The sequence below is a fragment of the Garra rufa genome, chromosome 16, assembly GCF_049309525.1.
Source record: "Garra rufa chromosome 16, GarRuf1.0, whole genome shotgun sequence".
Lineage (NCBI taxonomy): Eukaryota > Metazoa > Chordata > Actinopteri > Cypriniformes > Cyprinidae > Garra > Garra rufa.
In genome coordinates this window covers 32,252,903-32,266,648 of record NC_133376.1, presented here as the reverse complement: position 1 = coordinate 32,266,648, position 13,746 = coordinate 32,252,903, and the positions used below count along the sequence as shown (strand labels likewise).

Genomic DNA, 13,746 nt, shown 5'->3' with positions numbered 1-13,746 from the left:
TTGATTCAACATTGATTGGATTTCAGATGAAATATGTGACCCTAAACCACAAAACCAGTCTTAGCAATTGGCAAAAAATACATTGTAACGGGCAAAATTATAGATTTTTCTTTAATGCCAAAAAGGCTATTAAGTAAAGATCATGTTCCATTAAGATATTTTGTAATTTTTCTACCATAAATATATCAGAACTTAATTTTTAATTGGTAATATGCATTGCTAAGAACTTCATTTGGACAACTTTAACAGCTTTTTTTCTCCATATTTAGAATTTTTGTACCCTCAGATTTTCAAATAGTTGTATCTCAGCCAAATATTGTTTCAAATTCCATAAATGGACCATTATGACTGGTTTTGTGGACCAGGGTCACATAGTATTACAGACTAATGTAGTCCAGTACAGTCTCAGATATTATTGCTCCATATTCTTCACTGTGTCCTAGCATGCCCCCTAGAGGCCATAAACAGTTCAACGTTTTTTTTTTTTTTTTTTTTTTTTGCTTTTAGCTGTTGCTAAATGAATACTTAAGAAGCCTACACTACATAAAGCAATAGTGAAAATGGACACACTATCTCAAATGCAGCTGTTTGTATCTGAATCATTCATGCTGAGCTATGTTTGTTCTCCCCTCTTTGCACCCCCGCTCTACATAATGGAAACCAATGGGCCATTGACAGAAAGTAACATTAATATATCACACTTTTAAATGCCACATATCTCTAATGTAATACTTTTTTTTTTTTTTTTAAATTATACTTTTCAATTTAAATGTGATGTGTTACTGTATAGTATGAAGCTGTGGCTTCAAGCAGTAGTTAAAAAAACATGTATTTTTGTTTTTAAAATTAGTCTCTTATGCTCATTAAAGTTCTATTTATTTGATATAAAAAAGGTAAAATTCTAAAATAATATTACTATTTCAAATAACAGTTTTCTATTTTAATATACTTTAAAATAAAATTTATTTCTGTGATGCAAAGCTGAATTTTCATCAGACATTCAGTCTTACGATCGTTCAGAGATCATTCTAACATGTTGATATATTATCAATGTTGGCAACAGTTGTGCTGCTTAATATTTTTTGAAACCTGTGATACTTTTCAGGATTCTTTGATGAATAAAACATTAAAAAGGACAGCATTTATTCAAAATAGAAATATTTTCTAACAATACAAGAATACAGTCACTTACCAATCTAACACATCCTTGCTTAATAATTTCTTTCTAAATTTACTGACCCCAAACTTTGAAATGTAGTGTATATCTTTTGTTTTATTCATCAAAAAAATCTTGAAAAAACTATCACAGGTTCTAAGAAAAAAAGAGGTTTGTTTCCAACACTGATAATAAATCAGCATATTAGAATAATTTCTGAAGATTCATGTGACACTGAAGACTGACGTAATGATGCTGAAAATTCAGCTTGCATCACATGAATAAATTCTAGTTTAAAGCATATTAAAATAGAAAACCGTTATTTTAAATTAAAAATACAGCAACATTGTGAAATATCATTACAATCAAATAAAAGCAGCCCTGATGAGCGGAAAAGACTTCTTAAGATAAAAAAAAACATAAAAAAAATAATCTTACTTATCCCAAACTTTTCAACAGCAGTGTATATATGTGACCTTGGGCCACAGAACCAGTCATAAGGGTCAATACGTAATCTAAAAAGCTGAATAAATAAGCTTTCCATTGATGTGTGGATAAGGATAAGACAATATTTGGCTGAGATACAATTATTTGAATATGTGGAATCTGAGGGTGCAAAAAAAAAAAGTTGCCTTTAAAGTTCTTAGCAATGCATATTACCCATCAAAAAGTAAGTTTTGATATATTTACGGTAGAATATTTACAAAATATATTGCTGGAACAATCTTGACTTAATATCCTAATCTTTTTTGGCATAAAAGAAAAATCAAGAATTTTAAGCCATATAATGCATGTTTGGCTATTGCCACAAATATACCTGTGCTACGTAAGACACACACATATATAAATTGACTATTTCACGTAAAGAGAGCGTAGTTCAAAAACTGGAATTTATTGAAGCTTTTCATAGGATTAGGTAGGGACAAACATTTACAGGTACTTTAACAGAACCAGTACTAAGAGCAGATTCCTTTCTCTCCATTAGATTGCTTAGCAAAGAATCATTACTCTTAAGCACAGCTCCCTCTCAAAACCATCTACAGAGGCACTCGACTAATGCAGTCATGTCTACAGCATGTACAGGTATAGAAAACACATGAGGGGGCGCTTTTAACCATTACATGTACAATGCCGTGTGTGTAGTTACCTCAGGAGCAAACCCACAACATACAGCATCCATGAACACAACATAAAACATGAAGAAAAAACACAGGGTACAAATGAAGTTGCAACAAAAACTTGAATAGGTGCATTTCACTTGGTGTGAAATGAATGACACATTATTCTAAGTAACAAATTGAGCTTGATTGGCATATGTTATCGATTTGAAACACACCACTGATGACATTGTAAAACAATATCCAAAACCTCCAGGACAACCTGCTTGTCCTCATGCGCTCAAGTGCAATTTTCAGCCCTAACTCGAGTGGCATCTTGTACGTACATTTTATGGCTTACTGGGTAAACAGGTCCATATAAACTGTAAAGTTATAGAGACACGGCTTATAAACAAACTATGCTACAATAATATCTTGGCGAAAAACTAATAACCAGCTAAATTACATAATGTAAACATGGTATACCACACTGTACATCCTGTCCACGATATTTACAAGTCAGTTCGTTGGCTTCCCTATGTAGTAGACGATCGCAAAAGTGCCAGATCACGACGCCGACTGTTACTCTTCGAAAAGCCCCAACGCTAGTCATCACGCTCTGAAAACGACGAAACACCACACGCTTCTAACTTTTAAAAAAGTTGTCCTTTAACATAAGGCAAATTCACACCATAAGGTGCCTTGTTCTTAACAATACCGTAATATAGTATGTGGGGAGGACTTGATGGCTCTTTGGGGTAAATGCACTTTTTAAACAGTATCAGAGTTTGCTTTCTTTCCGTCTCTCCTTATATCTAACAAAACATCTGAGTGCAACACAGGAGCGCTTCTACTACATCAGGAAATGTGCAAAATCTGCTCTAAAGCAAAGTGACAGTGTTGCGAATTCTACTGTACAAGGTACTGGGAGAAGGGGTCTTGTAGAAACCCAGTGAAGACCCTCAATCCGACATATATACAAGGCACTAAGGAGAGGAATGAAGGGCCTTCCAGGAGAATCCAGCAGAGGTCCTTTAGTCAGGTCTGAATATAGGATATTTTGGTAAGAACTCGATTAGAATAACCTAGAGACAGAAAAAAGCAATTAGCAAGTACACTCGGGAATTAAAAATCACCAGCCTCATCGTTTATAACCTTACATTCTGACTTTATAAGAAAATGCAGATCTCCAGATTTAAAAAAAGACTAAATGAAACATTTAGGAGTTCAATTACTCTTAGTTACAAATTACAGAATCACTCGATAAAGATGTTTCTTCAGAAACACTTCAGTTGACTGAGTGCAAAGCTTTGTACTTTAGCTTTTAACAAGTCAGCGCTGATTAAGATGGCTTGATTTTTTCTTTTTCTTTTTTTAAAGAAATGCACTAAATTGAAAAAGTGACAGTAAAAACATTTAGAATTTTACAAAAGATACACATTTTAAAACATAAATGCTGTTCTTTTAAACTTTCTATTCATCCAAGAATCTTAAAAAAAGTATTATTGATTGCGCCAAAAACTGTAAAATCGTATTTCAACACTGAGCATATCAGCATGTTAGAGTGATTTCTGAAAGATCATGTGACACTGAACACGAGTGCTGATGCTGTAAATTCAGTGTTGCATCACAGGAATGAATTACATTTTAAAAATTTAAATTGCAATAACATTCCATGGTTTCATTGTTTTTACTGTATTATTAATACAAATCAAATAAATGCAGTCTAGGCGAGCATAAGAGATTCTTTCAAAAACATTTTTGAAAAGTACCATAAAATTAATTGTGTTTCTAGTTGTATTTAACATATGTAAGATACAATTTGATGCCGTTACTTTAATGAACATGGTTGTATTTGTGCCATATAAATGTAAAAAAAAAAGTTTTGCCTGTTTTAAAAATAAATATACACAGTATTGTTGATTATGGTTACTCAAATATTTGATTATTTATTATACTTACACTACCATTCAAAAGTAACAGCAAGATATTTAATGTTTTTTAAAGAAGCCTCTTCTGCTCACCAAGCAGCATTTATTTGATCCGAAGCACAGAAAAATAAAAATATATATATTTTTTAAATATTTGTACTATTTAAAATAACTCTTTTCTATTTGAATATATTTTAAAACATAATCTATTCCTGTGATTTCAAAGCAGAATTTTTTGCATCATTACTCCAGTCACATGATCCTTCAGAAATCATTCTAATATTCTGATTTGCTGCTCACAAAAACATTATTATTATTATTATTATTATTATTATTATATTGAATTCAAGTAAAACTTTTTCAGGTTTCTTTGATGAATGGAAAGTTGAGAAGAACACCATTTATCTGAAATAGAAATCATTTGTAACATTATAAATGTCTTTATCATCACTTTTAATCAATTTAATACATCCTAAATTTGTAATATTTTATTTAAGTTTTAGAAGTTTAACAGACACAAATGCAAATGCAAATACAACTGCAAAAGAAAGAAAGAAAAAACAAAGAGAAAACAAGAAGAAAAAAAACAACAACTGGACAGCCTCAATTAACAAATATATACAACAGAATTTTAAAGTATATACACACATATATATATATACATACATTAAAAAAAAAAAATTAGAAGAGGGGATTTACAGAATACAAAAATTACATTTCCAAGAATCTCAAGAAAGGTCCCCACGTGGCTTCAATTTTTTTCTGTGAGGAAAGCTCACCAAAACGTAACTGTTCCATTTGAATAATGTAGAGCATCTCGTTCAACCATCTCTGAAAACAAGGAGCTTGTGGAGATTTCCAATTGAGTAATATAACTTTTTTGGCTGCAATCATGCCTTAATACATCCTAAATAAAAGTATTATTTTATCATTTCTTTCCCCCCCCAAAAAAACAAAAAAACAAAAAAACAAATTATACTGACACTTTTGAATGGTATAGTGTATAATGTAACAAAAACTTTTGATTTCAGATTAAATAAAAGATCTTTGGATCTTTCTATTCATCAAAGAATCCTTAAAAATTTACTCAACTGTTTTAAATATTAAAAATAATAATAAAAACATTTTTGAACAGCAAATCAGCATATTAGAATGATTTCCGAAGGATCATGTGACACTTAAGAATGGAGTAATGATGCTAAAAACTTAGGTTTGATCACAGGAATAAACTACATTTTAAAATATACTGAAATAGAAATGTTTTTTTTTTTTTTTTAAATAGTAAAAATATTTCACAATATTACTGCTTTTGCTGTATTTTGGATCAAATAAATGCAGGCTTGGTGAGCAGAAGAGACTTTAAAAAAAATATTTAAAAAATCTTACTGTCCAAAAACTTTTGATATTTATTTATTTATGTAAAATATTTGAATGATTTTACAATTGATTACAATAATAAAACTACGACTCGGAATCATACCACACAATGACAAATGAGTCAAAGACTGAATCTTTTGACTCTTTAAAAAAAGTTCTGTTTGTTCACAACTGACTTGTGGACGATAAATCAGATATTAGACAAAAAGACACAAAGTTGTCCTGTCTGTCTCCTAGCTTTTAAATCATTGTTGCGCATTTATTTTTGTGTTGCATTTGCGACCATTTAGATAGCAGCTTAGAGCCCTGAAATGGAAACAATTGACTTTTAATTACCATTATGAAACTTTCAAGAAAAACAAACATCTATGAACTTACATATTCCATCATGTTGTTGCTCTCACATTTTCTCTTGCTGAGTTTCCAGTGCAGCCCCAGCTGAAGGCAAGACAGAAAGAGACGGGTTAGACAAAGCCGTGCGGTGGATCTTCAAAATAGATGCAAGCACTTTAGATGCTCAGACATCTTTACACACAAGGGTTAGCCGAGGTCAAGCGGTGGCCAGCGCTTCGCAGAGTTTCCTCAACATGTCTGCGCCGCTACTGGCTGTCAGTCAACGCTTCGAGACACAACAAAACGAACGTGGTCAGTTTTTACTGCTGACCTTTCCGCAGTCTGGTCAGCCTCTGCACTATATCAATGCACCAGACCAAAATGGCTGCGAGGGCAACAAGCATTTGACAGGGTCAAATGTTAGCAGCCATTTTAATGATTGTTATCCACCACACACCAAGACTTAAGCACCTCTTAACATGGCAGCTAAATTGGAGATGATCCACCGTCCTTATCTTTATGTGTCTCAGATGAGCTTACCTTATGATATAATCTGTTGTTTTCCCATTCTAACAACTTCTGGATGGATCTTCGCGTCTGAAAACAAGCAAACAAATAATTATACACAAACGAAAACAGACACACGCACAGGTTTTTATACTGATCACCCTGTCAAACTCTTCAAACACATGTTTAACAAATGCCAATAAAACTCCCAAGGCATGAAGACTTCAGAGGCATTTATGGACCGAAGCTTGTAGTTAAGCACCTTGTAAGCCGCACGTCATGGCCAATAACTTCAAATTTGTAGCTGTAAAATCACCACCTTTCCACAATTCAACAAGCCATGACTTTAGCTTCTAACATAAAAGTTTCACACACAGTTAATAAGTGGATGCAGTTTGTTACTTCCCTCCTCACCGAGCGGCTTTATTTATTAGGTGTTCAAATGAGGCAGCAAGTAATTAATATAGATTAATGGGGGAAGGACCGGTCACGTCTGAGGAAGGACTCACTCTCTTGTTGAGACATATGACAGGCCACAGACTGCAGCCAACCGTACAGCAACAGCAAAGGCAGCCGCAGAGCAGCCACTTCACATTGACCGGTAGGTTCTTCTTCAAACAAGCGTTTATTCGATTGACGCTCGTCTTGAACTCCTCTGGAGCAACCTAGCAGATGAGAGAGAGGTGTAAATAAGTCTGAAAACATTTCTTTGTGCATTTGTGTAATAAAAAGATGCATTAAATGTAAGAAAAATAAAAGGTGTTCCATAAAAAGGAAAAACTCCCATGTTTGCAGACGCTCTTTGGAGAACCAAGCTCTGAGACTCTCAGGGCAAAGGGAGGACAAAAAGATGAGATAAGCTCGTGGCCTGTGGCTGCGCCGTCTAAACAACATGAATGGCTGCTCATTCCTCTCTGGGTATGTACGCCATAAAACCAGGGTCGTAATCTTTTATGACAGGATGCAAAGGTCTCTTTGCAAACAGCAAAAGAACTCGGAATAAAGCCCAGCAGGCCTGATCTGCACCCTTCAGTCATCATAATCCTGACCTCATCCATCACATGTCACCCTGGGTCACAATACTGGAGATCTGCTTTATTGCCCCGCACTTCCCTCGGCCTGCTCTTCCCCCTGCAGCCTTTTTGTATTTCTGCGTCCGACCCAGGAAGCTTCCCATTCTTGTGGACGGCACAGTATTTCTTTCATTATTTTGTGTCCTCCCAGCGCTGGGATCCCTGCCTACCGGAGCCCTGGACGGTTTACTTATTGACAGATTCTGTGGCCGACGTGCAGCACCCTTGGATTAAAACCATTTTGATTCTGTATTAATCAAAATCTCAGAGCATGGTGAATTATGGTGTAAGGTCAAGAGGGAAAGAGGTTTTATTCACATCACATCAATCAATGTGATTTATTTTGTAGATCTGAGTTAGAAATCATTACCTTTCCTGTGAGAACAGAAGGAAACTCTGTGTCAAATTTGTTGCTTAGTCCAAACCTGCAAACACAGATTTAAGAAGGTTAAACAGGTTATGATTATGAGGCAAAGATATGGAAGCCCATTTCCACCACATAATTATGAGACAAAGTCAAAATGATGACATAAAAAAATCATAATTATAAAATAAAATAATGGAATTGATATACAAAGTCGTAGTTGTGAGCTAAAAAGATGAAATTATGCCATTCTAAGGTGCAATTCAGCTCTAAAATCACAGGAAGAAATTACATTTTAAAATATATCCAAATAGTAAGCAGTTATTTTACATTTTAATATTTTACAATTTTACTGTACTTTGGATCAAATAAATGCAGGCTTCTTTGAAAAACCATTAAAAATCTTACTGCTCAAAATCTTTTGACTGGTAGTTTAAATGTTATTAAAAACTTGCTCATTTTGAGTTAGTCATACGACAAAAAGTCAAAATTATGACAAAGTCGTAATTATAAAAAAAAACTGACATTGAGATACTTTTAATTGAAACTATGACATTCTAAGTTGCAATTATGAGATAAAGCTATGAGACAAAACTATGGCATAAAGAGTGAACTGACTTTTTCATCTAATAATTAGTAATGTTTATCAAAGCATGATTTTTCTATGATGTGGTGGAAATTGCCTTCCAAACAAAGATGGTCATGACAGGAAAAAAAAGATTGGCTTGGTTAACAAAAAGCTTGGTTAACATTGGGTTAATTTAAGTTAGATGTACACTACCGGTCAAAAGTGAAATAGTTTTACTATTTAAAATAACTGCTTTCTGTTTGAATATCTAAATTTTTTATTTAATATAATTTATTCCTGTGATCAAAGCTAAATTTTCAGAATCATTAATCCAGTCTTCAGAAATCATTCTACTAAGCTGATTTGCTGTTCAAGAAACATATTTTATTATTTTATATATAACATTTAAAACAGCTGAGGACATTTTCTTGGGGAAAGACCCAAAGATCAGCATTTATCTGAAATTATAGAAATTAATACTTTTATTTAGCAATGATGCTTTTAATTTATCAAAAGTGATAATAAAGACGTTTATAATGTTACAAAAGATTTCTAATTTTTTTTCTGAATTTTCTATTCATCAAAGAAACCTGAAAAATGTACTCAGCTGTTTTCAACATAATAGTAAATGTTTTTTGAGCAGCAAATCAGAATATTAGAATGATTTCTGAAGGATCATGCTAAAAATCCAGCTTTGAAATCACAGGAATAAATTACATCTTAAATGTTATTTAAATAGAAAACTGTTATTTTAATTAGTAAAAATATTTAACATTTTTTGCTGTATTCTGGATGAAAAAAATTTCAGGCTTGGTAAGCACAAGAGACTTCTTTAAAAACATAAAAATTCTTAAACATTTGACTGGTAATGTAAATGTCATTAAAGACTTCATAAGCAACACATAGACACAACAAAGTGAGAATGTTCAGTCTGAAGGCTGTTTAAGTGTCTTGTGTGATGTCTGTTTATTAACGTTACCCATTACAGTAGGCTGTGCTGCACTGCTGTCCCATGTAGAAATATCACGTTGTTTACCTCATTAAATAATAAAATATCAAACCCCGTGATTCAGCTTCAGAGATATGTGCATAACTGACAGTCACAGAGGCAAGCAATTCCACTAATTAAAATACAATCTCTCAAGTTTACATCAGTACAGTTACGCACAACTTGAAATTAAAGCTTAGATCCTAATGAGTTTGAGTGTGGTTACGGGGCAGCCTTTATCCACGGACAGCAATAAAACCATAAATCTCTGTGCTAACAACAGGACTTCGGGTGAGGAGGGCTGATTCTTCCGCTTAAAATCACTGTCAGGATACAGCTGGAGAAGCTCGGCCTGCGTGTATTTTGATACCACAACTTAGCGACAAAAACATGCAGTGAGCTTAGCATGGAGGCTACACACACAGACGCTGAGCTAACAGTGACTAACAGCAGCGCTGCCGCATTCATACGCTTACACGGTGATGTGACCAGCCCCACGCATGACCACAGGCTCGGGACAGTATCTGACGAGATGTTCTTCACTCACAATTCTCTCATCTTCTTCTTCTAACTCATAAATGGTATCAAAGTCCGCCATGTTGGGCAGGAGGACGCTCATGACGTCTCTGGCACAGCGCCGATGACATCATCACACCAGTGCTGCACAGAGAGGGTCATCGCGATAACCACTGTACACCAATAACAGTTCACTTTCAGAACAAAAATGTACAGATAATTTACTCACCCCCTTGTCATCCAAGATGTTCATGTCTTTCTTTCTTCAGTCATAAGGAAATTATGTTTTTTGAGGAAAACATTTCAGGATTTCTCTCCATATAATGGACTTCTATGGTGCCCCCGAGTTCCCTGCTGAAAAAACCAGCATATACTGGTTAGGTATGTTTTGGTGCTGGGATGCTGATTTTAGCTGGTCCTTTGCTGGTTTATGCTGGTCCCTTGCTGGTTTTTGCTGGTTTATGCTGGTCATGTTGCTGGTTAATGCTGGTCCTTTGCTGGTTTATGCTGGTCCTTGACCAGCAACATGACCAGCATAAACCAGCAAAGGACCAGCATTAACCAGCTAAGGACCAGCATAAACCAGCAAGGGACCAGCATAAACCAGCAAAGGACCAGCATATACCAGCTAAAACCAGCATCCCAGCACCAAAACATACCTAACCAGCATATGCTGTTTTTTTCAGCAGGGTTTGAACTTCCAAAATGCAGTTTAAATGGCTCCAAATGATCACAGCCGAGGAAAGAAGGGTCTTATCTAGCGAAACGATTTACAATTCATATACTTTTTAACCTCAAATGCTTGTCTTGTCTAGCTCTGTGTGTAGGGGAGAGTGGGGACGGTTGCAACACTTTTTGCATTTCCTTTAGTTTCTCAGAGACTGTTTGTATTAGAAAGCCGAAATTTTAATACAATAAAGCCGCATCTGTCAGCTACTCACCCATATTGCTGCAACATGTGTACATATTATAATATACGTACACTTTACTCTTAAATAGACAAAGTGATATCTTGCAACCGTCCCCACAATAGGGGACAGTTGCAACATCCAATAAAATGTAATGAAATCATTCTTAAATATAATTTTGCAATTTCTTTATTTTATTTGTGCACAGTCATGGTCTTCAATAAGGTAAATTGGCTGTAAAAAAAATGAATAGTAAATTAAAAACATTGTTAATATAAGTAGATTTTTTACCTATTCACTTAAAAAAAGGAGAGATAACTAACTATTAAAGGGGTTCATTAGTCTTATCATTATAAAATTACAATTATGTAATGTTACGGCAAGCTTTTAAATCAATATTGTGGTATGGGACAGCATTTTGGGATGGTTGCAACAGTGTGTTGCAACTGTCCCTACAGGGATAGCCATGATAAAAATTGGTATATTAGCTTGACAACATATCATTGGCACACACTAGCTTTGCCTATTAGAAACTAAGAACGCACAGATTAAAATGTTATGTTTTTACAATTTGTCACACAAACAACTTAGACACTATGACCAAAAATCTAATCTTTAAAAAAATTACTTTTTTTTTTACCAAGAAAATGATTTTGGGTAGAAGGAATGATCACATGTGACTGATTTCTTCCAGGAAGTATGAGGGGCCAATAAAGCATGTGCAGTATGAATATTATCACTGTATCTTATTCCAGCTTGAAGAAATAAGCAATGTTGCAACTGCCACACGTTGCAACTGTCCCCACTCTCCCCTTACTCTGTGTAGAGATTAAAAAGTATATGAATTGTAAATGTTGTAAATTGAAAATAACCGTTCGTTTCGCTAGATAAGACCCTTTTTCCTCGTCTGGGATCGTTTAGAGCCCTTTGAAGCTGCATTTAAACTGCATTTTGGAAGTTCAAACTCGGGGCACCATAGAAGTCCATTATATGGAGAGAAATCCAGAAATGTTTTCCTCAAAAAACATCATTTCTTTACGACTGAAGAAAGAAAGACGTGAACATCTTGGATGACAAGCGGGTGAGTACATTATCTGTAATTTTTTGTTCTGAAAGTGAACTACTCCTTTAACAAAAGCGCCCTGAAAGTCTTAAACATATATTTTAGTTTTCTTTCTTTCTTTTTTTTTATTAAACTTAAGCACAAAATGTTAATTTGTTATTAATTTCAAGAGCTGAAATTAGCCTGTTTAAACTGTTTAATTTCCTTCCATTTGAGACTCTGGACCACAAAACCAGTCATAAGGGTCTTTTTTTAAATTGAGATTTAGCTATGCATATTACTAGTCAAACAGTAAGTTTTGATACATTTATAGTGGGAAATTTACAAAATATCTTCACGGAACATGATCTTTACTTAATATCCTAATGATTTTTGGCATAAAAAAATATTAATTTTGACCCATACAGTGTATTTTTGGCTATTGCTACAAATATACTCATGCTACTTCAGACTTATTTTATGGTCCGGGGGGGTGTTCCATAAAACAAGTTTACCAAATAAGTCAGGCTTATTTCAGTTAGTCTGACTTATTTTGAGCCAAATCAAGTGACAATAAGTCAGACTAACTGAAATAAGCCTGACTTATTTGGTAAACGTGTTTTATGGAACACAATTAGTCTGAAAAATTAAAAAATTTAATATTTTGCGCTCAAGTTTAATAAAAAAAGAAAATTAAAATATATGTTTAAGACTTTCAGGACGCTTTTGGTGGGTGTTCCAAATAAACCAGGTTTATTTCAGTTAATCTGATTTATTGTCACTTGATTTGGCTCAAAATAAGTCAGACTAAATGAAATAAGCCTGACTTATTTGGTAAACTTGTTTTATGGTACACCCCCAGGGTCACATTTTTCTATGAGATTTTCAACCCTATAAGGGACCTGCCTAGTGTCCACAGAATGTTTATAACCCTGAACTGAGTGATTTAGTAGTTTTTAAGCATTAAACAATAAATAACTAAAACTAAATAGACACAAAATACCAATGTATAACATAGTTGCACATTTTGTTCAAATTAAGCTGGTGTTTAGGTAGTTAGTGGACAAATGTGGGTTTGCGATTATTGACAAGGCCTTTATTTATATTTTTTCAATAGGCTACATTACAGTTTTTTGTTTTGTTATGGATGATGATTGTTTAGATATTTTTCTTGTCTTCTAGTTTTTTTATTCCAACATAATCAATTCAATAGATCATACCAAAATCGTGTTAGTTCTTGGGTACTGTCAAGAGGCTAAATATATAGGCCAAAATCTCTATTTTGGTGTTTAATGAACATTTGATCATTGTTCTCTAATAATTGGATGTTAGACATAGTATTAGTTTGTTGTAATAGTCTCTAACAAATTTAACAAACATAAAAGGCATTTGTGCCTCTAATGCTTTAAATTAATAAAGTCATGGGACACCAGTAGACTATACTGTAGGATTTGTCTGCCATTTACAAATAAATGCAAGGCAGAGAAATAATTTTTCTTAACTGCTGTAATAAAACTGAAATTCAACTGAAATTTAAAAAATAAAAATAAATAAAGAGCAAACACGTTTTAACATAAAATAGAGAGAAGCCTAGAGCTTGTCACACCTGTGACTTTAGTTGAGTAATGCACCTTGCAAACTGTTAAGAAAGAAAGTGTTTATACAGATTGTTTTCCCAAATATTGCAGGCTTTTCTATATAATATGAAGGTTCCTCACAGACATTTGTTTGTAAACCATTTTTTTTTTTATTTAGTAGCATACATTTAATGATATTCCACCATTTTTTTGGGAGGAAAGTCGTTCATTTAAAATTAAATCCTGCTTAACCAATAGTGTAAATAAACAATATGTGATCCTAGACCACAAAACTAATAAATAGTTTGG

General features: G+C 33.8%; 1 protein-coding gene across 1 annotated transcript; it reads right to left on the bottom strand.

Annotated features, from left to right (window-relative positions):
- Positions 1 to 2,028: 2,028 nt before the first annotated feature.
- Positions 2,029 to 10,013, bottom strand: chic1 (cysteine-rich hydrophobic domain 1). Its single transcript, XM_073820550.1, has 6 exons — positions 9,871 to 10,013; positions 7,845 to 7,899; positions 6,911 to 7,066; positions 6,435 to 6,491; positions 5,940 to 5,999; positions 2,029 to 3,338 (listed from the first exon to the last, which is right to left on the bottom strand). Exons 1-6 carry the CDS (start codon positions 10,011 to 10,013, stop codon positions 3,288 to 3,290), a joined length of 522 nt encoding a protein of 173 aa, XP_073676651.1. The 3' UTR covers positions 2,029 to 3,287.
- Between the last annotated feature and the right edge of the window lie 3,733 nt (positions 10,014 to 13,746).